A 20,289-nucleotide genomic window follows, 5' to 3' on the forward strand; every position below is an offset into this window, starting at 1 on the left:
AGTGTCATACAGAGTGAAGTAAGTCAGAAAGAGAAAGACAAGTATTGTATTTAAAGGCATATATGTGCTATCTAGGAAAGTGGTATACATGACGTTATTTGCAAAGCAGAAATAAAGACACAGACATAGAGAAAAAAATGTACGGATACCAATGGGGAGGTGGGAGGAATTGGGAGATTGGGATTGACACATATACACTATTGATACTATGTATAAAACAGATAACTAATGAGAACATACTGTATAGCACAGGGAACTCTACTTAATGCACTGTGGTGACCTAAATGGGAAGGAAATCCAAAACGGAGGGGATGTATGTATACGTATAGCTGATTCATTTTGCTGTACAGTAGAAACTAACACAACATTGTAAAGCAACTGTACGCCAATAAAAATTAATTAAAATAAAAGACACGGGGTGGCTTGTAAGGCATTTAAAACATAAAATTTCTATTCAGGATCAAAATGAGGATCCAGCAACAAAGAATGCAAGAGTGTGGTGTCATCTTGGTCCAGCCGAACAAACTTCTGGTCGGGGCAGTCACTAGCTGATTCACCAATAAATGTTCTTTCAGAGACCCAGAGGGACTTTAACAAAAGGCCCTGAGATTGCTCAGACATGCACTTTAATGTGACTATAAAGGAGAAATCCAAGGTTACATTAAAATGATACTTATTTTTTATGTTTTGGGTATTAGGAATATTAGAAAATCCTATAAGGAATCTACATCTTAGAGGGGATTTTTATAAATGCCAGTTCTTTTGAGATGTCTCATGTAAACTTCCACAAACATGCTCAGCCATCTGAAATATTCCACTTTTCATCAAGACACCTTCTTGGGCTTACATCCAATTCCCGTCCTTCTCTCTTTCCCCGATTCCCCACTGCTGCCTCTCCTTCCTCACAATTCACCCCCTAATTCCCTCACATCTTTTCTTGCAATTTTTGTTTCTAATGCTCTCCCATTTATTTATTCAACTAAAACTTCTCTCTCAGCTGGTACCAATTCCAGCCACCTCTCCTTTTATCCAGTATCTCTCCCCCAAATTTTTTCCAAATTTTAATGCTGTTGAACCCTCCATGCATCTTGAAACGCCCTTCTGTTGACTTCCTGGCCCTGCAGTATCCCAGTCCCCCTGCTGGTCTTTCTTTGCCACCATGGGCTGGACAGCCCCTTGGTGTCCAGGCAGGTGGTGCCCATGCTGCTTTCCCTTACTGCTCCCTGACACACTCTCACCTGCGGCTCAGGGTCAATATTCAACATTAGCTGAATTTTTAAAATTGTGTTAATCTATAAAGCATGTGAGATCCCAAAATACGCCAGCCAAATGTTTCAGTTGTAGGACTTCAAAAAGATAACAAACAGAAAAAGCAATGGCATATAAGAGATTCAAAGAAGGAGGTTAAAAAAAAAGAAAAAGGCCACAAATCTCAGATATATATCACCACCAAACACTGTTACGGTTAACAGCAGCTTTTAAGTACAAGAAGCATACTACTACTATGTTTTATTAAATGAACACTTATCTAAAATTTAGTAGCTTACAAGACAATAAAGAGAATAAAGTCAACTAATGAAAATTTCAAACAGAATTTTGGTGTGGTACTTGGTAAAAAATAATGTTTTTATCGTACTTATAGAAAACTCTACACAAAGGGTTAAAGAGAAAAACTTTTTATATTTATCATAGTTATTTAAGCCTTAATAATATAACAGTGGTATTGTTAGTAGTATTACTAACATTTTCTATCATGTTTGGTATGCTTACATGTGACAGTTATGTTTGAAACTCACCATAATTGAGAGATATTAGTAGAATACAGGCTAGTCTTTATTTAATCATTGAGGAAAACCAACAAATCAATGATTTCTTCTACTTTCCTTAGAGACATTATGCCTAGGAATAAGGTGCATAAACTTGCACATATTTTATATTTCATTTCAATAAACTTAGCGATAGTCAATTCATTCCTGATCAAACACATGTAATCAAAATATGAGTTTTCTTGACAATGGGTCAATAGAAAAGAATTTTAAATTCCCAGATTTTTCTGTTGTTTTCTATTGCAAAGTTCAGTGAAGTGAAAAATGACAGGTCTTAGCTTTCAGTGTGTGTGTGTCTGTCTGTGTGTATGCACACACACACATGCATGTCCAAAAGAGGTGAGTGCTGCCTAACTCTTGAGCAGAGAAGAAATGGTGGCACTAAGATGGGTCTAAATGTAAATATGTAAGAATGCTTTTTTCTTAAATCTGCTTCACTTTTAAGTAGCTGAAAAAGCAGAATAAATCCCTGAGTACATTTGGAAATAATCATTTGTAAATGTGTATAATATCAATAATACCTGATCTAAATGCTCTCCTCTATAAATATGGCATTTGTGAAAGAGCAGTAATATTGATAAACCTTGCCTTACATTATCTACAAAATTATATTACATTCCTTAGTTTCTGACACTGTTACTCGTTGATAAGTTACAATAAAAGTAATATAAAATTATCTGAACTATACATATTTATAAATGGAATAAATTTGCATAATATAGTGGTTGAACTTTACAATTTGAATACGTTCCTCTAAAACTGTCATGAAGACTACATAAGTTTAATTTATTCTTTAACTCACCTTCTTCTGAAATGTAAGCTTCGCTAGGGTACAATTTCAATTTGAAGCGTTACTATTTTCAAAGAGCCTCATCTGAATATTTTTTATTTCAGCTAGTCTGACAAAGACTCTCATAATTATCTTACAAGCCAAATTAAGAAATGTGGGTTGGAAGGAGGGAGAGTCCGAATGTATTTGTACATGACTTGTATCAAGTCACACAAATATCAATGGTAGACAAGATGGCAGCTTTGCTGTTGTTAGAGTTTTCAGGCCCTGTTCTGCTCAGGATTTATTAGTGATATGAATGAAGACTCAACGGGTCGGCTTATCAAAATTTAAGGTGATGTAAATCTGGGAGCTATTTCACTGGAAAAAAACACGATAGAATGGTATTAGAAACTAAAATCCAGAAGATGAAATTTAACAATCACAAGGGTCAATTCCTACTCTGTGATAAAGAAAGGCAACTGCATAATCGCAGGATGGGTGAAGATCTGACTGGGAAGAAGTTTTCTTTAAAATAAAGGAGGAGGCACCTTGAATTGACCACATGTCAGTACAAGTCAGAAGTACAATTTCCTTGTATGCTTAAAATTCGTTAAGAGAGATGATCTCATGTTAAATGTTCTTACCACACAAAATTAAAAAAAAAAAAAGCTCTGCCACAGGGGGAAGAATTCAGACATACTGTCTAGCTTCACCCACCTCACTCCATAATTTCCATCTCAAACCACCTAGGGTTTTTTATTGGAGTTGAAATTAAAAACCTATTTATCGTTGTACTTTACTGAGTTATTGTTGACAATTAAAATTTTATATATTTAAGCTATACAACCACAATCAAGCTAATTAACATATCCATCCCCTCACAAATAGTTACTGTTTTCTGTTGTGAAAACACTTAAGATCTACCCTTTTAGCCAATTTCAAGTATATAACACAATATTAACTACAGTCTCATTGTTGTACATTAAGTCCCCAGAACTTATCCATCTTGTATAACTAAAAATCGTATCCCTTGACTGACATCTTCTCTTACCCCCTTCTCCCCTCAGCCTCCAGTAACCACCAGTCTACTCTCTGTTTCTATGGATTTTACATTCTCAGATTCCACATGCAAAGGCGTATTTGTCTTTCTGTCTGGCTTCTTTCATGTAGCATAAAGTCCTCCAGGTTCCTCCATGTTATCACAAGTGGCAAGACCTACTTCTTTATTAAGGCTGAATAATATTCCATTGTGTATGTGTGTGTGTGTGTGTGTGTGTGTGTAATCACATTTTCTTTATCCATTCATCTGTCAATAGACCTTTAGGTTGTTTCCATATCATGGGAGTACGCATATCTCTTCGAAATACTGACTTCCTCCCTTTAGATATACACCCAGAAGTGGGAGTGCTGGGTCGTAAGGTAGTTCTATTTTTACTTCTTTGGAGGAACCTCCATACTCTTTTCCACACTGGCTGTACCAGTTTACATTCCCACCAACAGTGCATGAGGGTTCCCTATTCCCCACACCCTGGCCAACACTTCTTATCTCTTGTCTTTCTGATACTAGCCATTCTAGCTGGTTTGAGGTGATAGCTCACTGTGGTTTTGATTTGCATTTCCTTGATGATTAGCTACCTTTTCATATACCTGTTGTCCGTGTGTATGTCTTCTTTTGAGAAGTGTCTATTCAGGTCCTTTGCCCATTTTTAAATGGGGTTATTGGGTTTTTTTGCTATTGAGTTGCATGAGTTCCTTATGTATTTTGGATATTAACTAGGGAGTATAATTTATCACTCAGTTTCCAGGAAGGGGTAGTTACTAGAAGGAAAATGTTCCCTTGATGCTGCAGACTGAAATTAATTCAGAAACATGGTCCTAGATACAACAGACATCTTGGTCATTACTGTGAGAAAATAGAATAAGAAGCTTGGAAATTAACTTCACATGATCATTTCATCTAGTCCTCTGCCCCCAGTGGGTGAAAACGCTTAAGGCAGCCTCAAAAACATAGATCTAGGGAAGTAATCGTCTATGTTTCCCCAAGGCTATTTAAAGCATTGATCATGTGGATTAATGAACTCTTGGATAGAGAGGGGCTGGAGAGCTAAAAGGGGAAACTACAATTGTACACACAGGTGTTGAGACTAGAACCCAAATGTGACTACTTTGTAAATAATTTTAAAATACCAGCAGAGTCCACTTTCTAGCAAAGTGTTTGAACTCAGTTTTCTCTGTGAGGGCTACAGTAGAACTTATTTCACAGAGCTATTGTGAGAAATAAATGAAATATGAATCATTTAGCACATTGTAGGTAGCTGATAAATGTTAGCTATTACTCACAACATTTTCCCTTTTATTTTCTTAGCCATCAAAACTTATTAAGCCTTTTTATGTTCACTGAAATAGCCACTGGGAATAAAAACTGGACACAGAAATGTTCTAACTGAGAAAACTTAGACATCATCTAGTCCAGTGGGCAGAACTGGGAAAAATAAATTTAAATGACTGAAAAGAGATTTAGGGTTAATAGACTGAGACAGTAAAAGAGAATATGGTATCCAAAGCCAGAAGCCCCAAATTCAAGTTCTGGCTCAACTTTTTAGTAGTTCTATGACTAGGCAAGTCATCTATACTCTGTGAGTTACACAACTCTCATCCGTAAGGTAACAAAAGTTCAAAATACTACTCCTATAAGAAAGCACACATAAAATGTTTGGAGACTTTAACATGATTTGAAAACAGTTAATAACAATTAGCGACAAGAATGGGGTGCCCCCTTGCAGGAAGTGTTCATGCAGAGCTGACCAATTATCTGTCACTGCATGGGTTCCTTTTAGGGGGAGCCAGTAAGCCTAACTGCCCTGGAAGGTGATTGCTATACTCCCAGGCAAGTACAATGTATCCACATATTACATACTTTATCTCAAAGGCAGGAGAGTAACTACAAAGAGTCACTAATGTCAACAATTTAATTTGGCTAAGGAATGTAGTTAATATCCACAGTCTTTACAGAATTCATGAACAGGCTAGAACTCCACAAATATAACCCATCAAACTTAACTCTGCAAAGATGAGCTTAACTCAAAAACCCCAAAATAGGACCAACGTGCTCCAGATCAAATTATGGTTAATTCATTTCACCCAAATTACATTTCCACATTTGGGCTGCCAATCTGGAAAATATATAGAATTTTCTGGATTGTAAAAGCGCTGTCAAAATCTCAAATTTTGGCTTTCAGGTAGTTGATATTTTCCTCAAGCCCATGTGCTTGCTGTATTTTGATTTTATTTTTATAAGTGTTCAGAAATAAGTAACCCCTGAGTTAGTAATGCCTGCCAGTTGTTCTGTGTTTACTTACCCTCTGACCCTCTTTTCCAGGTGGACCTTGGGGGCCTTGGATCCCCAGGGAGCCCTAGGAGGAAAAACAACACATATTGATAGATTGTTTCAAGTATACCTGCCTTGGAAAGAATGTTGTGAAAATTAATACCTATTTTATTGATTATAGACAACTTTTAAAGTGATTCGAACACTTCCAAGCCTAGCCTAGCCTACCTAATACATTAATAATGCTGAATTGTCCTTTGACTGGTTTATCTTTGGAGTTAACACCAGAAAAGAAAAAAAAGGTGATTCCTAACCATGTGTGAGGCTCAGTGTTCACCCCCAGTGGCGACTCCCATATGATTGGAACCATGTTTTATCAAACTGCCATCAATAAATGGTAACAATATTTGCAGGCAGAAAAAAATGCTGCTTCATATATTTAAAGTCTATAAATGCAATGGCATTTTTGGTTGAGAGTGGCTCTGTGACTATCCACTGAGAGAACACCTAGTTATGACGTTGGCTTCAACATTCACCTACTTCTAACATTTAATTTTTAGCATCATAGAGATTATTTAATACTTTCTCATAACATTGTCAAGTGGTAGAAAAAAATAACCTTTGTTTTGTTTCAGTTATACAAGAGGCCCAGGAAATCCCAGGTGCACGAATCTGGAAGTCAATCCCCTGGTTCTCACAGACAGTTACTAGTACACAGGAACTCTCACTCAGCATGAAAAGCAAAATGATGACACGGCTGATTTTAAAGTCTCTGGCATTGATTGCTAGCTGTTACCTCTCTGAAAGCTTCTTAGTCTCCCCTGCTGCTTCCTCCTTCCCTATTCAACCTTTCAGTGTGAGTGTTTAGGCCCGTTTTCTTCCCAGTCTACACTCTCCCACCATGGTCTCATATACCATGGGCTTTGGATTCTCCAGGCCAATGATGCCAAGATTCATAACTCAGTTTATCTCTGAGTTGCAGGTCCACACATCCAACTGCCTGCCTAACACGCCCACTCCGCTCTCTCACCAGCATTTGAATTTAGCACACTGACACCACATCTAGGACCCTCCCACCAAAACTGGGTCCTCTTCCAGCAACCCCCCAACTCTGTAAGCCCACGCACCATCCTGCTAGGGCTCCTGCCAGGAATCTATAACTCGTCCTCCATACCTGCCTCTCTCACTTCTCTTTCACATCCAGTCACCAAGTCCAATTGCTGTAGCTCCACAAGAGATTTGGATCCGTTTATTATCTCCCTTCAACATTCTGCTCCATCACCCTTCTTGCTTGATCATCTATGAGAGCCTCCTTGGTGACACTAGACATGGTGGACCCCTCCATCCTACACAGCACAGCCAAACCCGAAAACCCAGCCTGACCTCCTCTGGCTGTCCACATGAAGAGATGAATGCCTTGTTTCATCAGTCGTAGGGTGCCTTATACTTGTTCTTTAAAGTACTTATCATAAGTCTATTTAAAAGAATATTCAGGTAATGTTCACCAGGCTCTAAGGATAACAGGTAAAATCAGTGTCTTACTCAACTCTAGGTGCCTGTTAATGTTTGACTGAAAAAAAAATCATAATGGGAGATCAATTCACTGTAAAAAAAAAAAAAAGAAAAAAAGGGTTTTGGTAAGCTAGTACTGTTCAAAGGGTTTTAAAAATATGTATGGTTCAAGATGGCGGAAGAGTAAGACGTGGAGATCACCCTCCTCCCCACAGATACATCAGAAATACATCTACATGTGGAACAACTCCTACAGAACACCTACTGAATGCTGGCAGAAGACCTCAGACCTCCGCAAAGGCAAGAAACCCCCCATGTACCTGGGTAGGGCAAAAGAAGAAAGAATAAACAGAGACAAAAGGGTAGGGACGGGACCTGCACCAGTGGGAAGGAGCCGTGAAGGAGGAAAGGTTTCCACACACTAAGAGCCCCTTCGCGGGTGGAGACTGCGGGTGGCGGAGGGGGAAGCTTCGGAGCCACGGAGGAGAGCGCAGCAACAGGGGTGCGGAGGGCAAAGCGGGGAGATTCCCGCACAGAGGATCGGGGCCGACCGGCACTCACCTGCCCGAGAGGCTTGTCTGCTCCCCCGCCGGGGTGGGCGGGGCTGGGAGCTGAGGCTTGGGCTTTGGTCGGAGCACAGGGAGAGGACTGGGGTTGGCGGCGTGAACACAACCTGCAGGGGGTTAGTGCGCCACGGCTAGCCGGGAGGGAGTCTGGGAAAAGTCTGGACCTGCCGAAGAGGCAAGTGGCTTTTTCTTCCCTCTTTGTTTCCTGGTGCGCGAGGAGAGGGGATGCAGAGCGCTGCTTAAAGGAGCTCCAGAGACGGGCGTGAGCCGCGGCTAAAAGCGCGGACCCCAGAGGCGGGTGGGAGACGCTAAGGCTGCTGCTGCCGCCACCAAGAAGCCTGTGTGCGAGCACAGGTCACTTTCCACGCCTCCCCTCCCGGGAGCCTGTGCAGCCCGCCACTGCCAGGCCGGGATCCAGGGACAACTTCCCCGGGAGAATGCACGGGCGCCTCAGGCTGGTGCAATGTCACGCCGCCTCTGATGCCGCAGGCTCGCCCCGCACTCTGTGCCCCTCCCTCCCCGAATCAGCAGCTCTTTATCCCCGTCCTGTCTGAGCGAAAAACAGACGCCCTCCAGCGACCTACACGCAGAGGCGGGGCTGCAAATCCAAAGCTGAGCCCCGGGAGCTGTGCGAACAAAGAAGAGAAAGGGAAATCTCTCCCAGCAGCCTCAGGAACAGCAGACTAAATCTCCACAGTCAACGTGATGTACCTGCATCTGTGGAATACCTGAATAGACAACAAATCATCCCAAATTGAGGAGGTGGACTTTGGGAGCAAAGATATATATATTTCCCTTTTTCTCTTTTTGTGAGTGTGCATGTGTATGCTTCTGTGTGTGATTTTGTCTGTATAGCTTTGCTTTTACCATTTGTCCTAGGATTCTGTCTATCTTTTTTTTTTTTTTTTTCCTTTTCTTTTTTTAGTGCTTGTTATCATTGGTGGATTTGTTTTTTGGTTTGGTTGCACTCTTCTTTCTTTTTTTTTAATTACTTAAAATTTTTTTTAATAATTATTTTTTATTTTAATAACTTTATTTTATTTTATCTTCTTCTTTCTCTCTTTCTTTTTTTTCTCTCTTTTATTCTAAGCCATGTGGATGACAGGCTCTTGGTACTCCAGCCAGGTGTCAGGCCTGTGCCTCTGAGGTCAGAGAGCCAACTTCAGGACACTGGTCCACAAGAGACCTCCCAGCTCCACGTAATATCAAACAGCGAAAATCTCCCAGATATCTCCATCTCAACACCAACACCCAGCTTCACTCAACGACCAGCAAGCTACAGTGCTGGACACCCTAAGCCAAACAACTAACAAGACAGGAACACACCCCACCCTTTAGCAGAGAGGCTGCCTAAAATCATAATAAGGCCACAGACACCCCAAAACACACCACCAAATGTGGACCTGCCCACGAGAAAGACAAGATCCAGCTTCAACCACCAGAACACAGGCACTAGTCCCCTCCACCAGGAAGCCTACACAACTCACTGAAACAACCTTAGCCACTGGGGGCAGACACCAAAAACAACAGGAACAAGGAACTTGCAGCCTGTTGAAAAGGAGACCCCAAACACAGTAAGCTAGGCAAAAATGAGAAGACAGAGAAACACACAGCAGATGAAGAAGTAAGGTAAAAACACACCAGACCTAACAAATGAAGAGGAAATAGGCAGTCTACCTGAAAAAGAATTCAGAATAATGATAGTAAAGATGATGCAAAATCTTGGAAATAGAACGGAGAAAATACAAGAAACGTTTAACAAGGACCTAGAAGAACAAAACAGCACACAAACAGTGATGAAAAACACAATAAATGAAATTAAAAATTCTCTAGAAGGGATCAATAGCAGAATAGCTGAGGCAGAAGAACGGATAAGTGACCTGGAAGATAAAATAGTGGAAATAACTACTGCAGAGCAAAGAAAAAAGAATGAAAAGAATTGAGGACAGTCTCAGAGACATCTGGGACAACATTAAAGGCACCAACATTCGAATTATAGGGGTCCCAGAAGAAGAAGAGAAAAAGAAAGGGACTGAGAAAATATTTGAAGAGATTATAGTTGAAAACTTCCCTAATATGGGAAAGGAAATAGTTAATCAAGTTCAGGAAGCACAGACAATCCCATACAGGATAAATCCAAGGAGAAACACACCAAGACACTTATTAATCAAACTATCAACAATTAAATACAAAGAACAAATATAAAAAGCAGCAAGGGAAAAACAACAAATAACATACAAGGGAATCCCCGTAAGGTTAACAGTTGATCTTTCAGCAGAAACTCTGCAAGCCAGAAGGGAGTGGCAAGAAATATTTAAAGTGATGAAGGGGAAAAACCTATAACCAAGATTACTCTGCCCAGCAAGGATCTCATTCAGATTCAATGGGGAAATTAAAACCTTTACAGACAAGCAAAAGCTAAGAGAATTCAGCACCACCAAACCACCTTTACAACAAATGCTAAAGGAACTTGTCTAGGCAGGAAACACAAGAGAAGGAAAAGACCTACAATAACAAACCCAAAACAATTAAGAAAATGGTAATAGGAACATACATATCGATAATTACCTAAAATGTAAATGGATTAAATGCTCCAACCAAAAGACATAGACTGGCTGAATGGATACAAAAACAAGACCTGTATATATGCTGTCTACAAGAGACCCACTTCAGACCTAGGGACACATACAGACTGAAAGTAAGTGGATGGGAAAAGATATTCCATGCAAATGGAAATCAAAAGAAAGCTGGAGTAGCAATTCTCATATCAGACAAAATAGACTTTAAAACAAAGACTATTAGAAGAGACAAAGGAGGACACTACATAATAATCAAGGGATCAATCGAAGAAGTAGATATAAAAATTGTAAATATTTATGCACCCAATACAGAAGCACCTCAATATATAAGGCAAATACTAACAGCCACAAAAGGGGAAGTCGACAGTAATACAATCATAGTAGGAGACTTTAACACCCTATGTTCACCAATGGACAGATCATCCAATATGAAAATAAATAAGGAAACACAAGCTTTAAATGACATTAAACAAGATGGACTTGATATTTATAGGGCAGTCCATCCAAACACAACAGAATTGTCTTTCTTCTCAAGTGCTCATGGAACATTCTCCAGGATAGATCATATCTTGGGTGACAAATCAAGGCTTGGTAAATTTAAGGAAATAGAAATTGTATCAATTATCTTTTCCAATCACAACACTATGAGACTACATATCAATTACAGGAAAAAATCTGTAAAAAACACAAACACATGGAAGCTAATCAATAAACTACTTACTAACCAAGAGATCACTGAAGAAATCTAAAAGGAAATCAAAAAATACCTGGAAACAAATGACAATGAAAACACGACAACCCAAAACCTATGGGATGCAGCAAAAGCAGTTCTAAGAGGGAAGTTTATAGCAATACAATCCTACCTGAAGAAACAAGAAACATCTCAAATAAACCACCTAACCTTACCCCTAAAGCAATTAGAGAAAGAAGAACAAAAAAAATCCCAAAGTTAGCAGAAGGAAAGAAATCATAAAGATCAGATCAGAAATAAATGAAAAAGAAATGAAGGAAACTATAGCAAAGATCAATAAAAATAAAAACTGGTTCTTTGAGAAGATAAACAAAATTGATAAACCATCAGCCAGACTCATCAAGAACAAAGGGAAAAGACTCAAATCAATAGAATTAGAAATGAAAAACACTCCCAAATACATTCCATGAGGCCACTATCACCCTGAAACCAAAAGTAGAAAAAGATGTCACAAAGAAAGAACACTACAGGCCAATATCACTGATGAGCATAGATGCAAAAATCCTCCACAAAATACTAGCAAACAGAATCCCACGGCACAGTAAGTGGATCATACACCATGATAAACTGGGGTTTATCCCAGGAGTGCAGGGATTCTTCAATATATGCAAATCAATCAATGTGATAACAGCATATTAATAAATTGAAGGAGAAAAACCATATGATCAGCTCAATAGATGCAGAGAAAGCTTTTGACAAAATTCAACACCCATTTATGATAAAAACCTTCCAGAAAGTAGGCGTAGAGGGAACTTACCTCAACAAAATAAAAGTCATATATGACAAACCCACAGCCAACATCATTCTCAATGGTGAAAAACTGAAACCATTTCCTCTAAGATCAGGAACAAGACAAGGTTGCCCACTCTCACCACTTTTATTCAACATAGTTTTGGAAGTTTTAGCCACAGCAGTCAGAGAAGAAAAAGAAATAAAAGGAATCCAAATAGGAAAAGAAGAAGTAAAGCTGTCCTGGTTTGCAGATGACATGATACTATACATAGAGAATCCTAAAGATGCTCCCAGAAAACTACTAGAGCTAATCAATGAATTTGGTAAGGTAGCAGGATACAAAATTAATGCACAGAAATCTCTGGCATTCCTATACATTAATGATGAAATATCTGAAAGTGAAATCAAGAAAACACTCGCATTTACCACTGCAACAAAAAGAATAAAATATCTAGGAATAAACTTACCTAAGGAGACAAAAGACCTGTATGCAGAAAATTATAAGACACTGATGAAAGAAATTAAAGATGATACAAATAGATGGAGAGATATACTATGTTCTTGGATTGGAAGAATCAACATTGTGAAAATGACTCTACTACCCAAAGCAATTTACAGATTCAATGCAATCCCTATCAAACTACCACTGGCGGCCTTCCCTGGTGGCACAGTGGTTGAGTCTGCCTGCTGATGCAGGGGACACGGTTTCGTGTCCCGGTCCAGGAAGATCCCACATGCCGCGGAGCGGCTGGGCCTGTGAGACATGGCTGCTGAGCCTGCATGTCCGGAGCCTGTGCTCCGCAACGGGAGAGGCCACAACAGTGAGAGGCCCATGTACCGCAAAAAAAAAAAAAAAAAAAATTCCACTGGTATTTTTCACAGAACTAGAACAAAAATTTTCAAATTTGTATGGAAACACAAAAGATCCCGAATAGCCAAAGCAATCTTGAGAAAGAAAAATGGAACTGGAGGAATGAGGCTCCTGGACTTCAGACTATACTACAAAGCTACAGTAATCAAGACAGTATGATACTGGCACAAAAACAGACATATAGATCAATGGAACAGGATAGAAAGCCCAGAGATAAACCCACGCACATATGGTCACCTTATCTTTGATAAAGGAGACAAGAATATACAGTGGAGAAAATACAGCCTCTTCGATAAGTGATGCTGGGAAAACTGGACAGCTACATGTAAAACAATGAAATTAGAACACTCCCTAACACCATACACAAAAGTAAACTCAAAATGGATTAAAGACCTAAATGTAAGGCCAGACATTATAAAACTCTTAGAGGAAAACATGGGCAGAACACTCCATGACATAAACCACAGCAAGATCCTTTTTGACCCATCTCCTAGAGGAATGGAAATAAAAACAAAAATAAACAAATGGGACCTAATGAAACTTCAAAGCTTTTGCACAGTAAAGGAAACCATAAACAAGGCCAAAAGACAACCCTCAGAATGGGAGAAAATATTTGCAAATGAAGCAACTGACAAAGGATTAATCTCCCAAATTTACAAGCAGCACATGCAGCTCAATAACAAAAAAACAAACAACCCAGTCCAAAAATGGGCAGAAGACCTAAATAGACGTTTCTCCAAAGAAGATATACAGATTGCCAACAAACACATGAAAGAATGCTCAATATAATTAATCATTAGAGAAATGCAAATCAAAACTACAATGAGATATCATCTCACACTGGTCAGAATGGCCATTATCAAAAAATCTGCAAACAATAAATGCTGGAGAGGGTGTGGAGAAAAGGGAACCCTCTTGCACTGTTGGTGGAAATGTAAATTGATACAGCCACTATGGAGAACCGTATGGAGGTTCCTTAAAAAGCTAAATATAGAACTACCATATGACCAAGCAATCCCACTAGTGGGCATATACCCTGAGAAAACCATAATTCAAAAAGAGTCGTGTATCACAATGTTCATTGCAGCTCCATTAATAGCCAGGACATGGAAGCAACCTAAGTGTCCATCGACAGATGAATGGATAAAGAAGTTGTGGCACCTATATACAGTGGAATATTACTCAGCCATAAAAAGTAATGAAATTGAGTTATTTGTAGTGAGGTGGATGGAGCTAGAGTCTGTCATACAGAGTGAAGTAAGTCAGAAAGAGAAAAACAAATACCGTATGGTAACATGTATATATATGGAATCTAAAAAAAAATTTAAAAAGGTCATGAAGAACCTAGGGGCAAGATGGGAATAAAGATGCAGACCTACTAGAGAATGGACTTGAGGATATGGGGAGGGGGAAGGTAAGCTGGGACAAAGTGAGTGAGTGGCATGGACTTATATACACTACCAAATGTAAAATGGATTGCTGGTGGGAAGCAGCTGCATAGCACAGGGAGATCAGCTCGGTTCTTTGTGATCACCTAGAGGGGTAGGATAGGGAGGGTGGGAGGGAAGGAGATGCCAGAGGGAAGAGATATGCGGATATAAGTATATGTATAGTGGATTCACTTTGTTATAAAGCAGAAATTAACACACCATTGTAAGCAATTATACTCCAATAAAGATGTTAAAATATATATGTATGGTCAACCTATTATATATTAAATGCCTTAAACGCTTTGGAATATGAGAAATCTATTCAAACATATCATTCCAGGATAAACATTCTTTTATTATCTAATTTTAGAAAATTAGGATTCTTTTTTATACTGTGACTCTTTCCTTTAAAAGTCATGACTACCTTTAAACTAAAACATCAGGTGTGTTTGTGATGACCTATAATTATTTATTATGTATACATTTTTTGGTTTTTCATAGAAACTAAATTTTCATAAATGTCATAACATTAAGTTCACCATCCAATTTTATTTAGAATAAATAAAAAGGTTATAGATATACTTTAATTTTTCACTCAGATAGCTTTCCTTTGATTAAAATTGTCAGAATTTAGTGTAAATCACTATAAGTAATTTTGAAAAAGCATTAGTTCAAAAAATCCTGGATGTATCACCCATCCTCAGTGTTCCCCAAATCTTTCTGAGTCTTTCTCCACAAAATATTCCTAAAATATATTTATTTATTAATTTCTTTTACCTATTTTTGGAACACTTTGTTATAGGGGCATGTAGAACCTATGTTTTATTGATTTACACAGGAATAAAAACCAGGGAATGAAAAAGGTGATCAGTTCTGTTTATTTTTACCAAAAACACCTGCCAAATGGTATATAACCAAGGAAATTGGTTAATTTGGCCAACTTTAGGATGGTAAATTCCTAACGTGTATAAGAAAAACAAATTTTGCAATCCAAATATACCAAATATTAATTGCAAGGTAATTACAGGGAGTTGTGTCCTTTTTAATAAGATTGACAAAATCTTGGCTCCAGATTAAACTCTTTCTCTTTGCCCTTAGGAAACTATTTTCATTTCATGAATAGTCAAACTTATACATAATATTTTTGATATCCATCCAAATGTTGACAGCTCTTTCAGTGTTTTTAAACATGAGCTACTAAAACATACACACACCAAACATTCATCAAGGGAGTACAATTAATTCTGAGCCACATGTAATCAAAATTCCATTCTCTTTACTAGTTTGCGAAATTATATAGCAAAAGTGTACATAAGACGAAAATATTAAACTTGATTTGGAATGTATTTGATGGATTCAAAAAAAATTTATGAGAACCTTTTGTGTGAAAAGTCCAAAAGTAAGACATGATACACTTACACACATAAACCCACTAATATGCCTCCTGTACGGTCATGATTCTGAATAATCCTCCCCCACCCCTTACCTTTGCTAAATCTGGGGCCCAGAAAGGAATTTGATAAAAAAGTAGGATTATTCTTAATCTCCAATGGATTATTCACTATTTGAATTATCCATGACCAGGTTTTAATCCTAGCTATATTACATTAATATTCAGAATATTTTTGATCTGACTTTATTGAATATTACTACTTGACATTTACAAAGAAAAATGATATCAATATTGTCATTAGTAAAACACAGGTCAACCAACTGTGGAAAAATATTTTTCCCCAGAAATAAGAAATTAAAATTTGGGGATGATACATTATTTACAATTCTCCAGCTAACTACCCCTTGCATTTAGTAAAGTCAAACAATGGATTAATCTTCCACTTAGCATAAAAATTGTAGATATACCTAGGCTGATGCTCTTCAAATTAAACTTGGGTAGAGCCCAGCATTTGTGTCAGAACCCTTCCCGTAATTCCTTCCTACTCTGACCTTGTAAATGCCATATGTGTGTGCTTTACTCATCCTCTCAGTTGATTATGAGTTCTAGAGAACAAAGAATCATTTTTTTTCTATCCTTTACCACACTTACTGAAGAGACTCAATAAGTACTTACAAAGTTGGATCATAAGGAACTAAATGGAGATAGAATAACACTGAGCAGTGATAGTGGTAGGAAAAGGTTTCTGGTCTACATGTAATTATATTTATTTTCAAAACTTGGCCTTGGACTTAAATACCGCATTGGTGGACTTTCAATTTTGTCTGTATTTCTCATCTAAACTGATCATTCCACTCTCTGATGTCTAAGAGTAAGACTGCCTTACAGTTCATTGAAGAATTAATCATCTACTCTTATTGTAATACAGAATCAAAAAACCAGGAGAGTTTGTTCTGATTCTTGATCTGGATTTTGGTATCATGGTTGTGTTCAATTGTTCTGATTCTTGATCTATATGTTGGTAAAGTGGATATATTCAATTTGTAAAAACTCCTTTGAACTACATTTTGTGATACATACTTTTCTGTATATATGTTATATTTCAATAAAGAAAAAAATCCTAAAGTATGTGAAGGCTCAAATTAAAAACAATTAATCATCTACCATTTTTGACATCATCTCCATTATGGAACTTATTTAAATCTTTGACCACCATTTGATGTTTTACAGATTTATACCATTTTTCTAGTTAGAGAATCATATTTAAGTATCTTTGTGCACATGACATCTTTGCATAATCTGTGCATTATTTTCTTCTTCAGTTTAATGTGGTGAAGAATAATACCTAATCATTTTTTTCTTCTTTTTCCATCTATTAGGCTGCTATGAAAATAACTCTAAATTGTTTTATTCCTAAAATTTCACAACCATGAAGATTTATTGCTTTTCTGAAAGAGAAGCTTAAGAATGTATTTAGGATATTCACAATGTAAACATCTGCATACGTCTATACAAACATTCATTTTTTAAAAAGAATTCTGGACATTAAAAACGTTGACAAGGAAAGGAATTCCTAAGGCTGTTACCCCTTTTAGCTAGGATAAAAATATGCAAAAAATAGTCCCAGCCAGCTAAACCATTTTAAGTCCCAGTGGATCGCTATTACAGTGTGTTACACTTCACATAGCTCTCTCTGGACAATCTGCTGATTGTTTAAGACAGGCGAGAGCTTATCATCATGGAAGCTCATGTAAATATTTAACTGAGAAATTACTCAGAATTAACTGGTTCAGAGCAAAGTTTTGAAGTGTCTAACAAATACAGCAGATATTTAGTAGAGTTAATAGGGTAGATTAATTGCATTTGAACACATTTTCATTTGTGAAATGAAGGCAAGACATATTCATAACTTCTCAGTCAAAGAAAGAAGCTGAAGTAAAAGACGGAAGTTTCATTTTAAAGTGTCCTTTGTACTCCCTTGCCAGGAATGTTGCAGAACATATGATCCCTAAAACCCACTTCAGCAAAAATGTTATGCAAGTAAGTGTATTTTAAGTGTTATGATTATTGCTTTAGAATATGCTTCATAGGCTTGAAACATAAGATTAAGCAGAATCTGCATAAATTCTTAGAATACCACTAGGGCGTTTTCTGTGTTTCAAATAGCATGTAGAAAATTAAGACGGAAAACAGAGTTTATCTGTCTTTATAGAAAATTTCATGCCTTTAACATGAGAACAATTCGAACAAATTTTATAAGTTGGAGGTATCAGAACAAAAAACAAATAAATAAAAAATATAATAGACATATAGTTCACAGTCATGGGAAGCGATTTTCATGTTAGTTCTGAGAAGTGGCATTTAAGAATATTTATGATGATAAATTAAAGGAGTGACCAGTTTTATGCTATTTCACAGAATTGTCAGGATGCAAGAAATAATTTCCCTTAGGGAGTGTAAGTATTTGGAAAAGAAATTCTATGTTATACATAAAAAGCCTATCATTTTATCATAAGCAGTTGTCATCACACACTAAGAAATAGGTGTTTTTGAAATAAAAAACAATAGAATCTCTTCTATACACTAAAAAAGCCCTTGCAAACCTTTGCAGTAACACTGACAAGAGAAGGATAAGAGCTGTCACCAGAAAGAAAAGTCTTATGAAATATTTGTGTGGACAGGAATGTTTCAATCATTCTCAGTTACAGTAAACAAGTTCCATAATTGGATGGACAATTTTATCTTACTTTCAACAATTTAAAAAATAGAGGTCATTCGTAGTGCTTTCAAAATTTAACAATTTCATTGAAAATCTCTGGCAGTATTTTAGACATGAGACATAATGAATTATGATTGTTCTTTGTGGTTGCAGGGATAAATTTTAATACTAATCTTTTTCTGTGTTTTCTGAACTCAGAAATCACATTTCTTTTTATTATATAGATTCTGAAATAGCGTGTTCTCAGTCACCATTGATTTAACCAATAAAACTAGAAATATTATAAATTAAATAACAGAACACAGTCTGTGACTCTAGAATGCTGTGGGACATCCGTAAGTCCCACAGAGTTTCCTCTAACAATGACCTTTCCTCCTATGATGAGGCATTCCACTTCACAAATTATATATATATATCCTCAGTTTCGTTCCCCTTTGCATCTTATCTAGCAAAATGGACTGCATTTAGTAGGTGTTGAATGGGCGAATGGCTGCTAAGATTCTGATTCTTTACACCTCTCCTAGTACTTCTGCTGTAGTGAGGATATTAATTGCCATAGCTACAGAAATTCCAGTTTAGAAACCTATATTCTTCATCTACAAATCCCACTTGATACCAAAATAATCCAAGTTATTTAAAATTCTTACGTGGTAGTACTGCAGAATAGATGCTACACTTCTATCTGGAGGAGTTTGCCCTTCATCAGAAGAAGAAATATAAGCTCTGTCTTTAATTTATCTCACACTGATGAGGATTAAATACTTATTTTTTAAAAAAACAACATGAACTGCAGTGATTAAAGTATCTATGTAAACCATTAATTACAAAGAAATAGATCCAATCAAATTATTTAAAATGCTTATATCACCTAAAATAATGTAGTTTCCTATTTGGCAATTATTCTTGACTCACTTTCATTTATTTGTCGTAAGTAATTTCATATTTGTAATTATTATTGACTATGAAAGTCTTTACGTAGATTTGCTTTATATCGGCCCTAACTTAATAAATGAAATAGTTTGATTTCAGTTAACTCAAAGCTCTGTTGACAAGTAAAAAATCTTTGGGCCACGGTCTGTCAAATCCATTTGTATCATCTGTCTTAATGACTTATGTGAGGGAGAATATGATTGTTTCAGTTTTAATGATTAGTCTGATCATCATAACAATCTGTATTTTGGATTGGCTTTGCCATAAGTCAGTGGAACATGGTTCCACTGCAGAAAGATGGATAATCTATACATAGGTTGTCTTTATACCTCTTCCATTGTCTTCTGAAGAATGGACAACCTGATAGAGATGTAATTCCAAATGTAACAGCATTAATAATGTTTGTATTTCGGCTATGCAACATAAATAACCAGACTGAAGGAAACAAGCTAGTAAACTTAGGAATAAAATGTAAATCAGAACAGAGATATTCACACACCACATGAGAGACCTAGGTATTTAATCAGATAACTGAAGATGGTTTATACAATATCAGGTTAAATGAGTGGCAATTGAGTAAGGTGGTGAAAACCAAACTTCCAAGGGGGGGAAATGCTCCATATGGTAATAAAGAACTTTTAAAAAATATTTAAAATATATATTAAAGACTTTTCACTTTTTAACCTCTTTCTACCTGTCAGAGGTATCCATTTTCTTCAGGAAGATTAAGATAATAATAGCAAAAGTGTAAAGACAATGGAAGAGTAAACACAGACACAGACAGGTGGCTGGAAATTAGGCTCTGTTAACAGAAGAGTGTTTCTAAACGTCAAATACCTTATCACCGTATATCGGGAGATGTTCCCATAGATCATAAAGT

At 37.2% G+C, this 20,289-nt stretch overlaps 1 protein-coding gene across 1 annotated transcript in view; it reads right to left on the bottom strand.

Annotated features, from left to right (window-relative positions):
- COL19A1 (collagen type XIX alpha 1 chain) overlaps window positions 1-20,289 on the bottom strand; it is a 356,422-nt gene that overhangs the window by 149,952 nt on the left and 186,181 nt on the right. The window contains exon 14 of the mRNA XM_032650897.1: window positions 5,958-6,011. Coding sequence (XP_032506788.1) covers window positions 5,958-6,011 — 54 coding nt within the window. The remainder of the gene's footprint in view (window positions 1-5,957; window positions 6,012-20,289) is intronic.

The sequence above is a fragment of the Phocoena sinus genome, chromosome 12 (genome assembly GCF_008692025.1).
Source record: "Phocoena sinus isolate mPhoSin1 chromosome 12, mPhoSin1.pri, whole genome shotgun sequence".
NCBI classification, from domain to species: Eukaryota; Metazoa; Chordata; class Mammalia; order Artiodactyla; family Phocoenidae; genus Phocoena; species Phocoena sinus.